The sequence below is a fragment of the Ciona intestinalis genome, chromosome 1 (assembly GCF_000224145.3).
Source record: "Ciona intestinalis chromosome 1, KH, whole genome shotgun sequence".
NCBI classification, from domain to species: domain Eukaryota; kingdom Metazoa; phylum Chordata; class Ascidiacea; order Phlebobranchia; family Cionidae; genus Ciona; species Ciona intestinalis.
In genome coordinates this window covers 1267575-1290681 of record NC_020166.2, presented here as the reverse complement: position 1 = coordinate 1290681, position 23107 = coordinate 1267575, and the positions used below count along the sequence as shown (strand labels likewise).

The window sequence follows — 23107 nt, the reverse complement described above, 5'->3', positions numbered from 1 at the left end:
ACAGCCATCACTGTGGTAAAAGACAATTGGTGAAGTGATAAAATCATTACCACTATAATAATCCTGAAATTGGCGTAAGTGACGCAGTCAGTGACGTAGATATCAAAGATGAAATGTCAAGTCTTCGACAGATTTAGAAATGATTGAATTTGATCTTGGTTTGCGGTTTAAAATTTAACTCTAAAATATCAATGTAGATAATAAGGTTACCGCTGTAATGAATGTATTTTGATATAAGCCGTAGTGCTCCACCTGAAAGCTTAAATCGTTTTACTAAAGGTTGAGATTGGCGATGCGTATACTGCTAAAGTACCGCATGCTACGTCATCACAACACGCTAAGTTCTTTGCGGCCGCCTTCGCTTGGCGAAGTTGCTTGAAAAAAAAGAAAAGAAAACACCAACTGATAAACTACCGTTTCTTCGTATTGTTTAGTAAGCCTGGTCAATAGAACATGTAATTTCAAGCCAAGACTGAAAGACAACGATTACCGTTGTCAGATTCAAAGAGAAAAATCAAAATAAATAAAGCGAGAAATTATCAAGAGCAATCAGCCAGGAATTCGTTCGCCTCAGGTTAATAAATGAGACTCGTCGCCGTGGCACGCTAGTCGGCAGTTCACTGCAAGCAGGACAGCGAGCAGTTCAAAATAAACAGTAATGGCTTATAGCGGCTAACGTTATCGGTTCATTTTTTCACTAGAGTTAAAGAGATATTTGAAAGCAGGTTTGGTTGATGTGGTGATATTATATCATAGGATCTGTTTAGTCTGCTGTGGCAGTGAGATAATATAGCACAAGTCGAGTTAGGTCTTAACATATACTATATAGAATAGGCATTGCAGCCACCTTTGCGGGCAATTCTTTAGGTTTCCGGTTGCACAGCGTTGGTGTATATTGAGGGTGTTTGGAATTAAAGCGCTTGTTATTTCAGCTGGGTTGACGTGAACATGGCTGTGTTTTGGGACAATAACCGAATTCGGGTGCTCGGTCACGCCGCAATGTGACGCAGTGAGACTTCTAAGGGGGATTTTGCGCAAAGTGAAAAAAGCTGAAAACGAGCAATTTGTGGGCGAACTGAACGTACCGAAGTGAGGCAAGTTAGTATTAAAGGCGACGGGTCGGTAGCGCTAACTAAGACAGATAGCCGTGACTTAGTGGACAACAGACGCAAGGGTCAGACTGCCTTCGTCACGTTCCGCCGATCCCTAACGAGCCGGTGTCAACTTACTGAGATAAGGTCTTCGCTGCCAAAAGGGAATCGTTACGTCATTGTACCAGCAACGTGACATCGAGGGTTTTATGTTTTTAAACGGCTGCTGCGAATTTATTTATACGGTACCTCGAAAAAAGTTTTTTTCGTCGGTTTACAAAAACTAAAAACTGTGACGTAGATAGAAGGTATTATGATGCAATGAAGCGACAGCGAACGTACAATAAGCTAGGTACAATGTAACGCGAATAGATACAATGTAACCTTTCAGACAATTTGATTTAAATAGCGACGTACTGTATATAAACGTAAGCCTAGTAGTTGACAGTTACTACATAGTTTAGGTTTGTGTGGGAGTTAGCGCATGTTAAGTTTATGTTTCTTCTGTATAAAGTATATAAGGCGGGTATGAATAAGAACGCAGGATGTATTGCATATCCTCGGGGGTGGAAACCTTAGGAGTATTATACATGTGTGGTGGTGCAAACCAGCCAATGCAGCAATATATGCAACGTAGTTGAATTGCAAACTTATTACCGCCTGGCGAATCTTGTTTTTAAATTCATGTTTACCAGCCAGGCGTTTAAGTATCGGCAGAATGTCATTCTCAAACCCAGAAGTCTGGCGTGAGGTAACGAGCCAAATAAGCGAATGCGGTTTATTTCAACAATCAAACATAAACAATGCGGTAAACTTGACTATAACTAGCGGTTTATTTAAAACAACAGCCTGAGCGCCCATTTCGTGTTTATCCTCATTCTGCAATTGCTTAAATCACGCTAATGGTATTTTATGAAGAATGACTTTACAGAAAGTTAAACCGCCGACACTTGAAATGTGTTTGGCCATGAAACATATATGTCGCTCTGTTATAGAGAAGCTACAATTGACCATGAAGGTATTTAAACTTATCCATGCGGTTTCCTTTGTTGGAAAGCAAACTCGTAGACATTCTAGCCAGTGTTATTGAACCATTTAGCTCACAGACATAGACAATATATAGTAGAGTGGGGAAAGATGGTACACCTTTAACACATAATAACTAAATATACTGATCGTGTTTTAAACAATTAACAACGGTTCATGGGAGTCGTGAGGATACGGCTTTGTAATTCTTTGAATGTATGTTTACGACCAAATGGGACGAGAAAATAGAATTTCCTATCTTCCCCACCCCACCATATACCTTACAAACTCGCATGTACTTTAACCACCCAAAGCATTCTTGTTTAACCTTCTACGTTCTAGCTCAAATTGGCTCATTTAAAATATATTGTCATGCCTGACTATTAACTGTGTAAACGTATGCTAGTTTACCAACGTTGTATTTAAGATAGGGGTAATTGCTCGAGGTAAAATGTTGCCAAAATAAAGAATAATTGGGGAAAATGCGGTGGTTTGAATAACGATTCCCACTGGCAACATCGATGGTTTATATTTAGATTCGACTGCGGGTAAGTAACGTCAGTGCTGTTATACGCTGCAGGATACAAGTTATATAACTATAGTTATTATCATTCACATACGGTCCTTGTAAAATACACACGTATGTGTGCTGTTTAATATAGATTGTAGTAAGTGAATCAATGTTTCCATTCTTTTTATCGTCCATTTGGTAGTATATAGATCTAAAACAGCAGAAAACCTCAAGCCGTCTTTCCATTAGATCAGATTTCCATAGTGGTATGGGGGAAGACGGGACAACTTTTTATTCTATTTTCTTGTCCCATTTGGTTGTAAACAAAGAACATTTATTAAAGAATTATAAAACCTTATCCTCACGACCCCATCAACCGTTTTTAATTTTTAAAAAGACGATCAGGGTATATGAATTTCATGTGCTAAAGTCCCGTCTCCCCCAGTCTACTATACAGTGTCCCGTCTCCCCCCAGTCTACTATACCAACTTTTCCGAGATATCTGCTCTCCACTTTATCGATACTTTGATTGATGCATCAAGTAAATCTTATTGCGGACACAGACTACACGGTATATTAATAACGGTACTGCGTTAATGCAATTACGGGAATCAATATTACACCAAGGTCGCTATATCGCATTATAGGTTTGCTTAACTTTAACCTAGCGTTCTATTTTATAGGGGTAAGGTCCTTGTCGAGGACCTGGGACTTAATTTTTTTTCCTTGCGTTCAGGTACGAAGTAACAGTTTATCTCTTTGATTCTGGATTACAAATGCAGTTTGAACGTGACGCCGTAGTTCTAATTCCGAAGTATCTGAGAAGTTTTATCCTCTCTGCTCCGATAAGTGATAATTATGTAGAGTGTTTGGTTCTGTACACATATGTGCTGAACCATCCTACGTAACAATTATCTTAAATTCTTGTATTATTTGGCGAAACGGTCACGGTTTTGTTCAGTTTCCATCCTTGACTGTCTGGTCTGTATTGAGCCTTCAAGAAATAGGTAGCAACCGGGACTTAACTTTTTACCATAAGGAACTATTAGACACCAAATAGCAAAGGTTTCAGACTTGTTTTGACTATCGGTGAATATTTGACTAACGTTTTTTTTAAATTGGTATTTTTCGTAGTTTTTATCTTTACCATGCTTTAACGAATTTCGTTTTGTTGCTAATTCTCCTTTTTTTAATATCATATTTAAGGAGACGTACAACTTTTAAGTTATATGATAGTTGTACGGTATATTTTGAGGACTATGATTTTAATGTACTTTCTCCGCAGGTGTTATAACTCGTAAAATATAGAATCAATAAAAATGTTGTAAGAGGCACACCCGACTACTTATCGGGATGGATCGTTTACTTGGCCGTCAAGTATTCCTCTGTCTGTTTATAATTAAACTCCTAGGTCGTCTGGAACATGCCGGGGCAGAATCAGACGAACAGAAAATCGCGTTTCGTGGGATCGCGTTGCCCGAGACTGGGAAATTAAACCGACCGGAAACAGATGTCTCGCTTGGGGTCATTTATCCTAATACTCCGGATGTCACATTTAAAGAGGAAAGAAGAAGGGACAATCTTCAGTTCGACGATATTTTTTTGAAAAACAGCAACTTTTTTGATCAGTTTAGAAGATCAAATCCCGACCGAAGGCGATTTCGTTGCAAATATGTTGATTGCGAAAGAGATAAACGCGCACCCTCGGAAAATGTGATCAGATTTCCAAGGCAACAAAGTAGGGATCCAGCGGCGCCGGCTTGGGCCACTTGGACGTCTTGGGCTTCTTGGTCAAGTTGGGAAGACACCTCGGAAAAAATCGTGATCACTACGACCACTGTACCGGTAAGGGAAAATTGATTTCTCGAGATTTGTTGCAAAATCTTTTTAAAATAAGGCATGTAACTGCAAAGATGTTAAATTTTGTAGTGATATAAGAGGGTAAGGTAAAATGGGACACCTTGTTATTCTATTTTCTCTTAAGGTGTCCCATCTTACCACAGAGCCACTGTACTATACTTGTTAATCGTTGATTTTTCCATACACTATAATAACCTAATTTGATATCACTAACAGAGTGTAATTTTTATTCGATTTACTAAATATATGATGTTTAAATGTCAAAGCAAAGCCTAAGTATAGCGGCTGTAATACGAATATTATCTCAATACGCGATATAATGCACACGATCAAAACCAAAAACATACGTGTTAAGCTTTTACGGAACCAGCGCTTAATCTCGAACTGAAAGGTGATTCTATTTTGAATCTCAAAATTGTTTTAAACTTAGTTTGCACTGCAATAACACGTAGGCGTAATTACTAGCTTTATGATAAAGATTATTTGAATCTTCGAAACACGAAATGATTAAAATCTAAAGTGTTTTTCAATCTGGGGTTTATTGCGTGTTAGATTGAATATATTTTGAGCGATTCTTCTTTGCTTAATATATGGCTGTCAATTTGGACAACCCATTACTGACTACTGGGTTAATGCAATTGCCGTTAAGTGGCTTACCCAAAGACGTAATAATAGCAGCGTAGAGCCTCGAATCTGTACCCTTTGGGTTTGAGGGCGGCGTTTCGGGTAGTTTAGGGTTATATATAATAGGGTGGCGGTAGACGGGACACCTTTAGCACATGATATCCAAATATTCTGATCGTGTTTTAAGCAGTAACAACGGCATGTGGAAGTCGTGAGAATACGGTTTTATAATTCTTTGATTTTCTTTGTTTACTAACATGTAGGAAAAAAAAATAGAATGAAAAGGTGTCCCATCTTTCCCCATCCTAATATAAAGCTACGTGTTTGATTTGTTAATTTATAACTTTATTTGCTTTGTTTACTTCTCGAATGTGCGATTCATGTTAATATAGCATTAATATTTGATTCTGGCTTATTTAATCTATTAAGGGCGCTATATAACGTACTTTAAACGCGTTGATATGAGTCAGATGAGACATCCTTTATCTTATATAACAATTACGTCATTTTGGCCACAGTATAACATTCAAGTTCGCATGACTCATTCAGTATTGAGTTAAAAGGCTAACACCAGAGCTATAATAGCGCATTTAGGCTTATTGGGGTGCAGGAATATGGTAAGTTGGATTCAGATACACAAAAGTTATAGAGCCCAATGCTGCTGTAACATAATTGCTAACGTGAATATATACTACCGAGGGGTAGGATGGATACGTTAGCGCATAGGTTTAATTTTTAGCCATGTTCTTAACTATTAACAACCATATTTTAGAGTGAGGATAAGGTTATGCAATTTTGTAAATTTGATTATTCTTTGTTTCTACAAAATGGGACGATAGAAGAGAAAGAAAATGTTCCCATCTTAAACGTCAATCTACTATTTATATAACGTGACGTTTCAGGGCTTTACGACAAAAGGCGTGGCATTTTTAACGTGGCATTTCAGGGCTTAACGACAAAAATATCTAAGTACGTGTATTGAAACCATTGTCGGTTCAAAATGTATTCAAACAAGGATTAAAGTTTGCGAAACCTTCACTATAATGGTCGCGTATAGGAAACGTATTATTACCTGCATTTGTAAAGAGTAAGCTAATGTTTAAGTGTATCTCTCAAATTCATAGAACAAGATTGCCGTTGAAGGCTAAACATCAGTTAGACTTGAATCGAACGGATCGCCAGCTGTAGAAATATAGAACTGGTGGATTGTTGTGGTATTATGCGCGGCTTTAAGAATGCGGCGAATTGGATAAACAACACCTGCTTGCCAATTACTTGTTGCAAAGGACTGGTATACATCTCTTGAATAGCCACCGTACGTACATATTTTACCGTAATTGGTAGGGATACATTCTTTTTGTACAGATTTGTGGTGGTGCGAGATGGGACACATTTTTCATTCTTTTCTCGTCCCATTTCAATGTAACAAAAACAACTCTTCTCATAGACTTGTTGTTAATTGTTCAAAACACCATCAGGATATATGGATATTATGTGCGAAATGTGTCCCATCTTACCCCAGAGTATGAGTAAAGGTATGCGATTCAAGATTACAAACTTAATGTTTTAAGTCAAAAGAATCTGGTTTCCTGTAAGAAAAAACATTCATAATCTTTTCAAAAACGAGGACAACTAAAAGATCATAATATTAAAACAAAAGAGAATGGAATTAGCAGCAAAACAACAGTCGAATACGTCCTTAGTTAAAATTATGTAAAAGTGTTGATTAATCCCGTGCTAAACAAACAAAACAAACAGTTTAAAACAAATGTAAATGTAACTTAAAGAAAAATGTCCGTAAAGCCTTTTTGCAAATACCTCAACACGTATGGTTGTAATACCTAAAGTTAGGTCAACTATAAGTTAACGAACCCTAGTCGTCCGCGATCCGTACTAATAACACTTTACCAGATTACAACACGCAGGGGATAAGTCGACCGCTTTAAACAGCTTACAATGTAAGCTTGTAACATGCATCAGCCGTGTAATATGTAGGTTAAAGTACACTGAAAGTTGGTTTGTTGTTCAGGTATATGGGTATAGTGAATGTATTGTTTAAATGTGTTTTAACACATTATTTGCCCAAATACATTATATACCATTATACCATAAAGTACTTTACGGGGAACAATTTACGTACATAAGCTTATATATAATTGGCCAATGTTAAAATTCTTTGCTCAAGAGTCGGCATTTGACATTTATCATTTTGATTCAAACAATGTCTTAAAATGTTTCTGTATTACATACTTGTTCCAGTTGGGATGAAACAGATTGTAGCCTTCTGTATAGGTGGCCTGTATTATAATTCCTCACTGTAAAAGTCGACACTGTTTCGAAACGAATGTTCCCGTTTCTATTCACGGTTTCCGTTCTCGCTTCGCCGCGTCTCGCGTGAGATCTTCGCCGTTATTAAAATGCGTTACCTCGAAGTACAGCGAACCACCGGTACCCTGCTATTTAATCGAATGGCATTTCCTGCCTGGCTAATGGTCGTCAATGGGCGAAACCGCCAATTACACCTGCCCAGATCGATGGGAAATCCGCGAAGGAATGAAGACGGATTTCGAAAATCGCGCAAAATGTTCATCGTGGTTTTCTTTATCATTATCGGTGCTGTTTACACTTCGTACCGCGATATTAATCGTGGGTGTTAAACTTTGTTTTGTACCAAAAGCATACGTTGTGGTTGTTCTTTGTTAACTACCAAATGGGACGAGAAAACAGAATGAATAGGTGTCCCATCTCACCCCACCCTACTATATATATATTTGCATTATTTTCAATCACACATAATATCGCCCGACCAAAACATTTATGAGTAACTGGATCCATCTACGCACCAGTAACCGTAACCTTTGGACAGTGCAACATTGTTAAACTCGATACCGACTTGACATTAAAGGCGACTTGTTTTTCTGCAAAAGTGACAAACTGGAACAATGTAACTCCGTTTGCCGGCCACAGTAATTCAATTACTTCCACTCAAAAAAACGGCCCATTTCAGAGAGGATTAACCGCTTCGTTTTAAACCATTACTTTACACCTGTATGCTTTAACTAACGGAGATGTGGTCACTGCTGTACCACGTCAAGCGTTACATATACCGCTATGTTGTCTCGCATAAGATCACGGTACTGTTTCAAATGGGTATCGGGTTATGTTTCGTTTATGTTTTTCGAGAAATGTATTTCCAAAACACCGTTGGCGAAGTTAAGTGTGTCAGTTACTTTCACTGTGTGAACTACTTATAAGGTTCTAAACATCGTGTTGACCGCTAACTACAGTAATACAACAAGTGCATTCTTTAAAGGAATTGCCGTAAACGGGAAAGATAACTTGTGTGTGTATTGTTATATCTACCCTAGTTGAATAATGTTAGTAGGTTGAGGTAAGATGGTCAACGTTTTGGTTGTCATTTATAGTCCAATTTGGTAGTAGACAAAGAATATTTACTGAAAATATATACCTGTATTCTCACGACTCTAAATGAGCGTTGTTAGTGGTTATGAATCACGATTAAGAAATATGGGATATTATGTTCTAAAGCGGTATCCATACTACCCTATAGTACATCAACCCAATCAAAGCAAAACACAATGGAAACTGCAATTTTACATGGGCGGTATTTGGTTAACTGTGGCCTAAATCCCAGGTTCTCTGCGTGTCTTATGTCGTACGACCTCACCCATATAAAACAGAATATTCATAACCCTTAATGGAAATTTGAAACATGTAAGATCGTAAACGTATGACCTTAAACGGAGAGATAGGTTACTTACAATCATTCTGTGCATTTGTGGATCTTATCAAGCAAGGCTAATCCTTTATCAATAGGAGCGATAACATAGCAAGCCGCATGGTAAAGGTCGGCCCTTGCAGTTTCGGCATCAAAATGACTTATACGGTAAAATCAGAGAGCGTTAAGCCGCATCGCGGTTGCAAGGGCATGTAGATTACGATTGAACGGCATTTTCACTATAACCTTCTACGTTAAACAATCCGTAATGTTGTTTGTATCATTAACATAACGTTAACAAATGTTGCGTCTCGAATACAATAACGAAGTTCATTAACTCAAACAACGAAGAGAGGAACTTAAAATAAACACAGTCGTTAAAAACGCCATGACTAACAAATTTATTAAGTAAATGTATTTGGTAAAATCGTGGCGGTTAATCCAACATCGAATAAAGCATAAGTTAGTCAAATATTTACTGTCGGCAACAATCTTAATATGAAACGTTCGTGGTTGCTCGAATTTCAAGTTTTGGTTTCAAAATAAATAACTTTGAATATAATCGGTTTCGACCGCAGTTTGAGCGGTGTTTTCCCTTTTGCGAGAACTGGTAATTTTAAAGCAAGTGGGGGTAAAGTTACGGTTTTAAAATAAATAAGCCATACGTGCCTATATTCATCTTTAAATCCAACATCCCTTGCATAGTTTATGAAGACGATATTTTTGAGTAAACTACGTCGTGACTCACACCGGTAATTGAATCTTATGGATTAAGATCAAATCTTACATATTTTTATCCCACTTCCAACCCAGGCAGCATCCATCATGCGCTATAAGCCGAGCGGCCTAGTTAAAGCAGCGTTGCTTAGCACACGTCTTAACTAAACACATAAACAATCCTTTTGAGTTAAGATTCGAATACACCCGGCAGCCAACGGCAAAACCGCCGCCACCAAACGTGGTAATTTTTGATGTCGGTGTAATTGATGAAATGAGTTTCTCCTATTACTTGTTATGCGAGCCAGAAAATCGCCAGCGGGCAAAAATGCGCCAAGTATGTTTAGTGGCTGATGCATGCAATTAAAGGCCGCTTTGTGTTGGATTATAACCCGTGGTTTGATTTGCAACATATAGCAGGGTGGGGGAAGATGGGACACATTTTCAATCTATTGTGTCGTCCCATTTAATAGTAAACAAAGAACATTTAAAGAAATATGAAACCGCAATATCACGACTCCCATAGACCGTTGTTAATTGTTTAAAGCAATATCAGGGTATTTAAATCTTATGTGCTAAATGTGTCCCATCTTCCTTCTCCCTACTATATAAAGTCTCATACACCAACGTTGTATTAAGCTAAATGACATAATTGCATACACAAACCATGTACGTATGCCTGCAAGCGGTATACGGGTGAATTTAAGCGATACATTGTATGCAATACACAACCACCCATGCTACTGTTCAGTTTGTTTGTACAATTAAGATTGACTTACAAAGTTTATTTACAGACCGTTCAACCGACCACAACACCACTTGCCACCACCAGGTCACCGATAATCCCAGGGCTACCGGTAAGTTGCCAAAAATTCCAACAATTCCTATACGGATTAAAGTGTGTGTCTTTGGACAAGACACTAAAAATGGACATTGCTCCAACCCAGTGGACGCACTGGTTATTGCAGTAATGGGTTAGGGGCCAAGTCTTAAAATCCCAGGACCCATGACGTGCCACGGTGCAGGACCATACCCCCGTAGAGTAAAATAAATCAGTTTAAATTGTCAGCCATACAGACAAAAATAAATCCTTAACTAGTTTAAAAAAGTCGTAAACAATTCCTGGAAAATCACGTGACTTATTTCGCTACGCTTTACCGAGTATTAATCAAATATGAATACAGTATGGACCCTTAGCCTTTGAGGTATATGAGGTATCTGAGGTTAGATGATACCGACATGTGTGTCAGTGCAAATATCTTCAGTCTCAGGTTTGTAGCACTAAAGGCCCCAATAACAGTATAGTAGAGTAGGGGAAGATGCGACACCTTTTTAATCTATTTTCCCGTCGCATTTAATAGTAACCAAAGAACATTTGAAGAAATGTAAAACCTTATCGTCACGACTTCCATAGACCGTTGTAAATTATTTAAAACACGATCAGAATATTTGGATAGAATGTGCTAAAGGTGTCCCATCTTCCCCCATTCCACTATATACTGTAAGCCATCCTTCTGCTCGTTGGTGAGCGGTAATATTTTGATTGACAGGTGATAATATATAGAATTCAATTTCAATAATGTTTTCTCTTCGTTTAGGGGCCAAGAGGTAATCCTGGAAATCCTGGTTTAAAGGGAGAAAAGGTAAGTGCTATGTTTGCTCAAGAAACTTAATAGCTTAAACGACCACTTTTTTACCATGTTTCGCTTCGCTGGTAATCCAAGAATAAATGCAAGGATTTTAAAACGATCAATTACTATAAAAAGTTGAGGTGAATAAAAGGTATTCGCTCAGCATTGTAAAGTGGTGTTTACTTATAAACCCTTACGCTTTGAAAGTTCTGAAATGCACAATAAGTAAAACCCGCCTTATGCATTGTGTAAAGCTGGGCGTTTACAAGGTTACCACATCAAGCACATGACACCTTAACAATGACGTATTGCCGCCTTGACCTTTTTATGTGATGTGAAAAAGCTTCAGTTTTCGTCTGAAGTGCAAAATCATTTACACCCAAATGAAACCGCGGTTTAGTGGAACCTGATTTAAAACCCTTGGCGAACGTTAAGAGCCAATCGATCGTTGTTGTAAAACTTAGCTAGACTTGTCAAGCGATATTTACGATAATGGAACAGCTTGTACCAAGGAGGGCGCATGTAGTGTAACAAAACACAGTTAATTATTTTTTTTGTGATTTTCTTCATCTTTTTGTAGTGTATATTATACAATTTGAACAACCCTTATAAGAAACAACTTGGTTATTGGAGTAATTGTAATTAAGTTTCTTTACCAAGCACACACACGCCAACAAAGGTATGGCAGAGTAGAGCCTCGAAACAAGGAACTCTTGACTAAAGACAATTGCGCTAACCACTTTTCGACGACGCTGATTTGCAGTGTAATAATACACTGCACGACACTGCAGCTTACCACATTGGTTAACCAACTAAGATGACTTTGTGTTTCAGGGGGACAGAGGTCTACCAGGTAAAGATGGGATACCAGGCCCACCCGGAAGGCCAGGACAAGAAGGAGATTTAGGATACAGTTACTACTTTGAAGCCAAAGAGGTAAAAATTATTGTCTTTGGGTTAGTTTGGCGTAAACAATGTCTGGAAATTTTCGGTCGTTTTGGAAAACCGGTAAAATTAAGTTGTTTAATGGATTAGAAAACAGTGCGCTGCAGTCAAACACACATTGCACCAATATGACTTAGCCGAAAGAAATCTACATTATGTAAAAGAAATGTACATTATGTATGGATCGGCTTCACTAACTTACTATATAGATAAAGTTTGGATTTGATTTATACTTGGTGAAAATAACTGTCATAGTGCGTTTAGTACTCACTATACTGTACTGTATATACTGTCTGTCCGTGTATATGGGGACCTATCTGACCTGTACCGTTTCAGTTTGATTTTCGTTTTGGCACAACCCCGTTAATAATATTGTTGAATAAACCTCCAGGTCCAAGCAGAGCGTTTACTTTGCTTTAAATGGATATTCGTCGTTTTGTTTATCGAATTCCATGAACCACAACCACAGAGTTTAGCATATGCGCCGCTTACGTGTGTGCAACCACGAAATGTTTGAATACGTAGATAGGAATATAGACAATCTAGGCTAGTTCATCTTGTTCAATTATCAAAGACATAATACTAGGGTAGGGAAAGATGGGACTCCTTTTTATTATATTTTCTCGTCCCATTTTGTAGTAAACAAGGAACATTTAAAGAATTATAAAACCGTACTCTTACGACTCCCATAGACCATTGTTAATTGTTTAAAACACGGTCAGGATATTTGGATATTTTGTGCTAAAGGTGTCCAATCTTCCCCCACCCTACTATAAGTGTAGCCAATTAAACAAACGAAGATACATTCCAATAATAAATTGGACAGACAAACCTATCATCGCAGGGGAAATAAGTCGTAACACTGGTTTCCTTCCCTTATTCCACTGACAACAGAACGAGAATTGTATCAACATGAGGGGGGTATTCCAACCTGTCAATTCAACCGTGTTGTGTTAGGCAATAAAGTTAAAAACAATAGACTGATTGTATAGTAGGGTGAGGTGAAATGGGTGGGTTCAAATAGATACCATTAGCACATAATATTCCATATTTCCTAATCGTGTTTTTAACAATACACAACGCGCTTTTAGAGTCGTGAGGATACGGTTAGATATTTCTATAATGATTCTTTTTTTACTACGAAATGAGACAATAAAATAGAATAAAAACATGGGTCATCGTACCCCAACCTACAGCTGCTTTAAATTTTAAACGCAACTTCGAGTGGGAGCGTGAATAAATGGATAGAGATGTTACATCAATACGAAATTTAAGACTAAAGTAGCGATTGTGTATGTGATGCAAACGCAGTGGTTATTGTTGCATGCGGGAATAAGCTCGACTTTATCGTTTACCTCACGTCCCTGGTCGTAGGATCTCACCCATATAGGATACAGTATTGGGTTATACGTGCTTTTAGCCCACAAATGTGCATATCCAGGGTTATGTACCGAACTCGCATAGTCCACGTATTGAAGGTTTATGTATTCGCTTCTGTCTTATGGGCGTTCAGGGTTAGATTAAATGCAAGCTTGATTGAACCGAGTCCACATTCTACTTAAAAAACGTAATTTAAGAAGAATTGTTTGCCCCCTTTGGTTACAGTAACCAAGGGTTAGAATATAATATACAAGAGCAAAAAGATGACAGATGTTCTAACACGCTAAAGGTTAAAAGAGCAACACAAAACTGGTGGCTAAATAAAGGCGTGACCGATACACCATAATACGAATTACTCGCATGGAATACCTGTTTGGATGTGGACGTAGTAGTACAACGTTGACGTCTATTTATTACGGTTCTTCTATTTAAGACTAAGTATGTTTGGTACATAAAACATGTTTTCATTTATGTTTCACACCATTTTTTCAGGTGTTAAAATGTTGGATTCTCACTTTAGTTCGTTGTACTGAACTCTGTAACTATTAATAAATAACTTTAATTAACACCTAGTTTACATTACAGGACGATTATTACTTCGATAAATACGAAGATTATGTACAGGTAATGTCTGATCTAAGCCAGCATGATGGTTTTATTACACTGCGTAATAAAAGTGTGATGTTTCAAACACCTCGTGCTCTGTGTTTACGAGTTGCCCCGTATATATTAGTAGGGGGGAGATGTTTTTATGTATGACTAAAAAACTAGACAACTTCGAAGGAACCACTGGACTGAGGCAATTGTCGTTAAGTTTCTTTCTTAAAACTACACATTAAATCTATCTATTTTTGACAGGGAACACCGGGACCCCCTGGCCCAGTAGGTTACAGAGGAACACCAGGTCCAAAGGTGAGACGTTTGTAGATGTTTTGTGCGGCAAGTGTAACCTTGTTGTTGTGCAAGTCAAAATGTGCATTTTACGGGCAATACTGTTATAGTAGGGTGGGGACACCACTTTTTTTAAATTTTTTTGTCTCATTAGCACAAACAAAGAACATTCAAAAAATTATAAAACCGTACCCTTACGACTTTTATAGACCGTTGTTAATTGTTTAAATCACGATATGGATATTTTGATATTATGTGCTAAAGGTGTCCCATATTCAGCCACCCCACTATGTAACTAATATGCAGTAGTTGCCGCGTTTTGTCCCCGACGGTAATTCACGGCATCTGTAACGTTGTTGTTGCAGGGTAAAAGAGGAATGCGCGGTTTCAAAGGTTACCGGGGTCTAGAAGGATGGGAGGTAAGATATGTCGATAACGTGGTTTGTATTTATTCCATAAATCACAGTATACACCAAAGATAATATAAGTTTAAACAACGCAGAGAAGCTCAAAACACATTTCGTGCATAACGTTTGAAAAATAGCATCTTTTAATTGCATGACTGCCCAAAAACGCCCTCCCACGATAAAAACAACAAGTAAAATTACATATTTGCCACCAAAACAGCTCAGCTTTACACAAAAATTTTCGCCTTGTAAATGACGAGCAAACCTATATATTGTAAAATAAAAAGTAAAATGCCATTGGAAACTATAGGCTACGATCCATTTACACCCATGTTAATGTAATGTTCAAACTTTCGGCTCTGCTGATCAGCTGGTGTTTGGTGCGCTGTGTAACTGGATTATAACAATTCAGAAGCATTATCAGTAAGATAGGCCGTGTCGGTTTAACGGCGCCCGATGTACAAGGGTTTACATACCACTGCAATGAGCTCAACTGTCGGTCACTTTGCGTACATAATAAGGAACTAAAGTGTGGTTAAATGACTCAATCTTTTAAAGCGCCTTTTAAATCTGACTCATTTCAATGGCCCTATCAGTAAATTTCATTGTATTTAAAATTGAAGGCTGCACATTCAGATTTAATTCTATTCTATATGGGTAATTTTCTTGTCGAGGATCTATGGATGTATAGTAAGGTGGGGAAGACAACTTTTCATCTATTTTCTCTTCCATTTGGTGGTAAACAAAGAACTGAAAGAATTATAAAACCAAATCTTTAAGACTGCTATAGACCGTTGTTAATCGTTCCGGTTCCGGATATTACATTCAAAAGGTGTCCCGTCTTCCTCTATCCTACTGTACATATATATACTCGTGGGTTGTCTATATCTATGTAGTAGCACCTCTGATGTTGAGGTAACGGAACAGCTCTGACTTGTTCATCCCGCTCTTCCTCTAGCGTGCTTTTTTTGTTGGACCTCATCCACATAGAAGAGGCCGCAATGGAAACTAAGATTCCGTTAAAACAGCACAAGCAGCGAGTTGCAATGCTCAACTTGATATGCCATACCAGTTCATGCGTTAACATTATCACCTACGCGTGTCTGCAACAAGCAGCTTTTTGTGAATGCGTTGAATGTGTTAACTTCTAACATTGCAAAGGCTATGTACGTATAAGGTTGGGTGTTCAGCGTTACCAAGCACTATTCTACTTATACATAAACCCTTTTATTGTACTTAGAAGTTATTCTGTGGGTATTTTATTCCATTTGGGGGAAGTTTCAGGCCTCTATAGTAGGGCGAGACACGTTCTGAGTGATGCTGGTACATTACCCCCACTGTAATTAACTAATGACAAGCTTACCAATTTTTAAAAATATTTAAATATTCCATATGGAAATGCAATTTAGCATTGGTGCTATTTTACAGGGAAATAGAGGTTTACCTGGGCCGAGGGGTGTAAAAGGTGTGATGGGAAAAGACGGTGCAAAAGGACAGAAAGGTGAAAAGGGAGAAATCGGGTTCCCAGGGCCACAGGTGAAGGATTTGAATGAATGTAACTTATTTATGCATGGCGGGATAACAATCTTATTTTGTACACTTCGTGCACGCTTGCCAGTTACCACTTTGTGAGTGAATGTTTTTATGCATTACTGACAATTTAGACAACCCCTTAGTGAACACTAGGTTGAAGCAATTGTCGTTAAAATGTCTTGTCCAAGGACACACACTCCCGCAGCTTAATACACGCTGACTTTGTAAACGCTCGGTGTGCTCGAAATAGTCGCAGCTGATCTGTGGTGGCTTGCAGGGATAAAGCCATGCAGCATTGCTGATGCTATCATGATGTGCTCTGGATGCATGTAAAGCATAGAGATCGAAATGACGCGTTTAATATTAGATTCTGTCACACAGGGAGAAGCTGGGCCGCCCGGGAGAAAAGGAGCGAACGGTCAACGAGGTGAACGTGTAAGTATCTGCTCGGTTGGATTTAAAATTAACCCGAAACTTTGATTATACATATGTGAGGTCCTAAACGACAAGCCATGCAGAGAACCGGTGATTTAGGCCACAGTTGCTCTACACATAGCCTAATTAATACATTGAATATAGGGTATGACCTATCATACCCAAAACCTTCTGCTTTACATGCGTAATAGGTTTACGCCGCTTACACCTGAACCGTTTTACCACGAAAATAGGCTGTCCTTCGTTGCACCTGGTCGTTTTGTTTTAATTCTGCAAAGCGAACAATGACGTAAACTTCCGTTTCTAGGGTTACAACGGCGAGCGTGGATTACCAGGGGAACCTGGCATGAAAGGTCGCAAGGTATGCTCTGTATTATAAACCAGTGGCTTGTTCTATTTCAACTGACCGTGGTGTTGTTGTTCTTGTATACAGGGTTCGCCTGGGAGGACTGGAACACGCGGCGCAAAGGGTGAAATGGTATGTAATTGACCGTGAAGTCATTTCAAAGTCGTAGACTTGCCATATGTATTAGTAGTGGGTTGTAAACATGCTTTGATGTGCGTAAGGTTTCCGCATACCGGTTTGTGACTTGCGACTGTCGTCTAGACTGCAGACGGTAATAATAATAATTATTATTATTATGAGTCTCATTTGCGTCCAATATACAGCTTGTGTTGAGGCTGATTAATCGAGCGTTGCCTCATTACGTTTGCTGTCAAAATATGCAGAATACGACGAACTCATTGATAAGTTAACGTATGTGTGGCTTGGTGTCATATTTGGGGATGCACCATTATGGAAACACCCTTAAACGTCAAATAATTTTCCTTAATGGGGTTTTTTAACTTTTTTTACTTTGGTTTTTCCGCAAAACGACTATAGTTTTACGGTTACTTCCACCTTTTTGCTTTTATATTCTACTCCGACCTTGGTTGCCGTGACTGGACTAAATAAAGTCATATATTCTTTAACGTTTCCTTTACTTTAGGGACCACCTGGACCTCAAGGTAGAAGAGGAATAATAGGAACACAAGGAAAGTTGGTAAGTTATATTTAAAGGGCGCAACAGCGACACTTTTAATTGAAACTTCTTCACACACATGTTACCCTTTTTGTGTTTTAACGACTGTTGTTTTGGTGTGACTACATTTTCTTTGTTCTTTAAATAATTTGGTCTCCGCTATCATTTTGTAAGATACGAATAAAACTTATTTTATATTTAGGTTGGTCTGTTTATAAATATTTACTGATGTAACTTTAACAGGGTCCAGCAGGTGTTGAAGGTTTTGTTGGACCGCTTGGTATGCCTGTAAGTATATTGTTAGTTAAATAGTAGGATGGGGAAAGATGGGACACTTGTTCATTCTGTTTCTCATTCCATTTGGAAGTAAAGAAAGGACATTTAAAAAATAAGAAAACCGTATTCAAACAACTCTTCTCATAGACTTGTTGTTAATTGTTTAAAATACCATCAGGATATTTGGATATTATGCAGTAAAGGTGTCTGATCTCGCTTGGTGGTTATGCCAATGACATAAGATAGCATGAATATTACCTTTCTGTTTACTAAAATTAAATAGTGATTAAATAATGTTTAATTTACATCTTTTCCACGTGGGTGAGGTTCTACAGCGGGGCAGGCCATGGAGCATTGGATTTTAGCCAGAGTTAGCCCATTACTTCATGTTATATTTAAGTTAAGTAAGTTTTTCTCACTAATTATATAAATACAGGGAGATCGTGGGGTAAGAGGACCAGCTGGAATAAAGGGGAGAAATGGAACAAGAGTAAGTATCATGTGTTCATATTTTAATCTCCACTTTGGTTGCATAGTGTTTGTGAAAAATTTAATTGAAAAAAATTGTTTTGGTCAGTTAAAAGTCACTCTTTTAATAATTGTATTGCCAAGTAGATAGATTTTAACTCTTGGAGTGTATTTTGTGAGAAATTTTCATCTAACTCATGTACTGCAATTCTCATATTTTCTAAATATTCCAATTTGATCTATTTTTGTATAATTGTCTCACCTTTGTTTGCATAACCACAAATAAAATATATATTGAACTATTTTTTCAACTGCTTCATTTCTTAGGGTGATCCCGGCCAAACTGGCTACAGAGGAAGATACGGTGCAATTGGTCCTTCTGGACCACCAGGGGGTTATGGTATCACAGGACCACCAGGACAACAAGTAAGATGAGTTGAAAATGAATGAATGTAACTTGAATATCCTCGGGTGGTGGGGCAACGACAGTAGTTATAACATGGGTATTCTGTTTCATACACCTTGTGAGTTACCACATATATAACTTGATGGATAACTATTTTTTTTATTTTTTTGGTCATTTTTTATGTTTTGCTGATAGTTTAAACAGCCCAAGCACATATACTTTCACAATGGTAGCAGTGAAGAGCCTCGATCCAGTAATCTCTGGGTTATAGGCAAGCACGCCAACCACCGTGCTAGAACAAGAACTTAGTTTATTGGTGTTATTTGTTACAGGGGAGGAGGGGGAGGATGGGTGATAAAGGACAAAAAGGAGACACAGTAAGAGGACTTGGTACATACTAACATATGTTTGATTAACAACTATAGCTTTGTATTCTTGAATAAATTGGTATATAATACCTATTGGTGTACATTGGTATATACTTACATGTCTGTGTGCATTTGTATATACTAAGAAATGAACCACTGTAGCTTTATATATTTGCTTGTTGCTTAAACTGAAGGGAGTTATGTTAAGGGAAAAGATGGACCAACGGGGAAAAGAGGATCACCAGGAGTGCCTGGGCAGAAGGGTGATCAAGGATTAAGAGGAAGGAAGGGCCCACCTGGTATAAGAGTAAGTAGATGAAAAAATTGTCTTTGCTTGCAATGCTGTTTGGTTCTTATTTTTAAAAGAAGACTAATGATGCCATTTTAAAACAATAAATATCTCATTTATCTTAATATTATTTTGGGTTTGTCAGCAATGCTTTTAGATTGTTTTTGAATATTGGAGTGTTTGATGCAATTAACCATGAAATATATATCTCATTTATCTTAATACAATTTGTTTGACTTGATTTTTGTCTATTACATATTTCATAGCAATGGATCTCAATGCTTTTAATTAATAGTTTGTCTTAGGTAGTTTTTATTCTTAGTGTGTTATATTGATTGTCGTTTTATTGCTAATTTGCTTTAATAAATTTTATCATTGTTACCATATCTAAAGAGATAAACATCTTTTACGTCATAATAATATAAAAAAAACAAAATTTTTTAAAAAGTTTTAAACCTGCTTTAATTTAAAGTGATACATTTTGTGCAGGGAAAAAGAGCCAAGCCAGGAATCCCAGGACCACCAGGGTATCCAGGAGACAGGGTAAGAAGTCTACTGTACATATAGAGTTAAATTACATTACCAAAACCAAGTTGTGTCAATGAAACCAAAGCTTAAACAGCTCAGTGTGGTGACAAGGCACTTGCAAAGACAAGGGAAGTGCATTAGACAGTTCTTAAACGGGGCGTCACTAGCCAGCTATTTTGGACAAGCCACTTAAGCTGTCGAAACACTGCACTGAGCACTTGGCGAGACAAGAGCTGGATCAATTGCGAAATTAGATATTATCACGTTTGTACTTGCTCGACGCTAAAACTAAAGCCGTGAGGTTAAGATTTAATTTTATGCTATGTGCGGAAAAGTCAAATTTTGATGTGCATTTTTATTGGAAACATTAAGACTGAGTGGTTGTTTAATTTGTAGGAGGTGTTGTTGTTAGAAAGTGTAAGACCAACTTGGTTTTTAATTGCATTTGTTTATTTTAATATATCTGTCACAAAAAATCCAAATGTTAATTTTGAATCTACTTTAAAAATAGTATACCAAAGTGCGAAAGAACACTGGTTGTAAATGTCTGCTGAATATTCTTTGATAAATGAACATTTAATGAGGCGTGAATCAGACACTTTACATAGTGTAATGTAACAACATAGCAACTCAACTTTTTTAAATTTCATTTACAAGGTTTCTCTTTCACACACAATGGGTGTCGCATATATGTCAAGATAAGGTTAATATAAAGTGTTTTTAAACCCCTATTTTACAGGGTGGGCCTGGGAGGCCAGGCAGACGTGGAATAAGAGGTCCATCTGGTATAAAAGGATTTCCAGGACTGCAGGGACCCTATGGTCCAATCGGAGACTCTGGTGAACCAGTAAGTCTAGTAGATTTTTACCTCATTGTGCAATAAAAGGGTTTCCCAAACTGTGTAAAGAGCTAATTTGTGCTCCGCAACTTTATTAGACACAAGATTGTAAACTATGAGTTTTTAAATGTATTGTGCCTAAAAATTCCCGGTGGTCCAAGTATGAATAAGGGTAATGAATGAACTTATTCATCCTCACGTAGCACAGCAACGACAGTTGTTATATGTCATGACCCCATTATGTTAGATAACTCTTGGTGTAATATACAGGCTTGTGCTTGCTGTCTGCGGTTAGTTTTCTTTTATGGTTGAAATACTTTGGCTGAGGTTTCGGAAACCAATTATACGGGTTCTAATCCAGGGAATATTACATTACAGGGGATTGCCGGTCTAAGGGGACTTCAAGGCAAGCGTGGAGCTAAAGGAGAAAAGGTGAATATGGTGAAATTGATGGCTATATATATGCCACATAAACACAACACATTATTTTAGTGGGCCATTTCTGTGGAATTAAAACACAACTGCTTGCTACTGCAATAAATCTTTAATTGTGTTTTAGGGTTTACTTGATCTTTCTTTGTTAACTACTTTATGTAAATATTTAAATGTGTAAAAGTGGTAATGCTCCTTGTGCTAAACTATGACATGTAGCTTAGAATGCTACTTTAAACACTTATTTATTAAAGCACCTACACTGTCTGTGCTACACCACAATTTGTTTTGAATGCTCCTTTAAACACTAATGTATTTTATCACCAGGGATCCATTGGACCACCTGGGATGCCTGGACGTCCTGGGAAACATGGGAGACATGTAAGAATGACTTTGTTTCATATTTCATTAAAATTGATCAAAAGTTAAACCTTCTTCAGGGCAAGAGAGGATCAAGAGGTGTAAGAGGAAAACCTGGTCCAAAAGTAAGTTTGTGTAACTAAGTTATGTGAGGTTTATGGTTATATAAGGCAAGACCAGAGGTTCCAGGACTGAAAAGTAATTCGGATGTTCTATTCTTTCTGGATAAGTTCCTACAGCTTTGCACCCCATAGGAACTGTGTTTTAAGTCAGTTTGAATGAATGAATGTAACTTACTTTATCCTCGCGTGGCCGGAAAACGACAGTCGTTATCACACGGGTTTAACACCTCGTGCCAGCTTATGAGTTACTATGTACGTTACTTTGTGGGTGATTACTTTTTTGGGGATTTTTTTATTTTTTTTATGTATGGATGATAATTTGGACAACCCAATAGTGACCACTGGGTTGCAGCAATGTCCATGCTTTCCTCTAGAACACAAATGCCCATTAGTATCAATGTAAAACATCACCAAGTATCCTTAAGTTACAATAAATTGGCCAACCAACCACAGCATCAGACTTAACCTATATGTAAAAACAAATTAATTCAATTTATTGCAATCTTGTTTTAAAATATCCCACCACTGTCAGCACATCATTTTAGTAAACCTGAAATATTTATTAAGTTTCAAAATGGCCACTAGTGGGTTTAAGCTGAAGCCTAATTTTAACCTTTTTAAATATGAAATTTTGTTTTAAATTACTGTATATGTTATAGGGATTCAAAGGTGTCATTGGAAAAGGAGGGACAACTGGGGCTCCTGGTACACAGGTTACATTTGTTTAAACTAAGAATCTGTTGTAGATATGCATTGACTTAGAGTGGCAAAACTTTCATAGTAACATACATTTTAGACAGTTTTAACATATAGTGCACAGTTTAATTGAGTGGTTTACCTATTATAGTTACTTATATATCATATAAACAAAGCCTGTACTTATAGGGTAAGCATGGCTATGAAGGTGCTGTTGGACCTAAAGGATCCAAGGTAAAAAGGTAGCAACACCTAAAGCAGATGCAGTTTGTAATGTATTTACTTTATACAGGGGGTTAGGGGGGAGAAGGGAGCTGACGGAAAAGATGGTCGTAAAGGTGACAAGGTAAGAGGATGTTAGCAGGTGGTTGGAGTACCGCCTAGAGGTTTATTGATATTATTGTGACTGTGTGTGTCCTTGGTCAAGAAAATTAACAGCAACTGCTCCAACTCAGTTGTAGCTTTGATGGGTCGTTAAATTGTCAGCCATTCATTAAAAAAGTTATGAAAAA

The 23107-nt window shown here is 37.7% G+C and overlaps 1 protein-coding gene across 3 annotated transcripts in view; it reads left to right on the top strand.

Moving 5' to 3' along the window:
* Positions 1-619: 619 nt before the first annotated feature.
* The window catches only part of LOC100184304 (collagen alpha-1(I) chain), a 34987-nt gene continuing 12499 nt past the window's right edge, over positions 620-23107 (top strand). Inside the window, exons 1-26 of one of the 3 annotated variants that reach the window (XM_026837504.1) lie at positions 620-2109; positions 3365-4473; positions 10363-10425; positions 11167-11211; positions 12034-12135; positions 14110-14148; positions 14383-14436; positions 14781-14834; positions 16251-16358; positions 16737-16790; positions 17098-17151; positions 17224-17268; positions 17780-17833; positions 18056-18100; positions 18525-18578; positions 18884-18982; positions 19295-19339; positions 19539-19637; positions 20109-20162; positions 20887-20994; positions 21364-21417; positions 21745-21798; positions 21843-21902; positions 22559-22612; positions 22785-22829; positions 22888-22941. In XM_026837504.1, coding sequence (XP_026693305.1) covers positions 3982-4473; positions 10363-10425; positions 11167-11211; positions 12034-12135; positions 14110-14148; positions 14383-14436; positions 14781-14834; positions 16251-16358; positions 16737-16790; positions 17098-17151; positions 17224-17268; positions 17780-17833; positions 18056-18100; positions 18525-18578; positions 18884-18982; positions 19295-19339; positions 19539-19637; positions 20109-20162; positions 20887-20994; positions 21364-21417; positions 21745-21798; positions 21843-21902; positions 22559-22612; positions 22785-22829; positions 22888-22941 — 1989 coding nt within the window. In that variant the 5' untranslated portion in view covers positions 620-2109; positions 3365-3981. Of the gene's footprint in view, positions 2110-2445; positions 2666-3364; positions 4474-10362; positions 10426-11166; positions 11212-12033; positions 12136-14109; positions 14149-14382; positions 14437-14780; positions 14835-16250; positions 16359-16736; positions 16791-17097; positions 17152-17223; positions 17269-17779; positions 17834-18055; positions 18101-18524; positions 18579-18883; positions 18983-19294; positions 19340-19538; positions 19638-20108; positions 20163-20886; positions 20995-21363; positions 21418-21744; positions 21799-21842; positions 21903-22558; positions 22613-22784; positions 22830-22887; positions 22942-23107 lie in introns of those variants that run through there. The other 2 variants (XM_018817773.2, XM_026837500.1) reach the window with 2 other exon arrangements.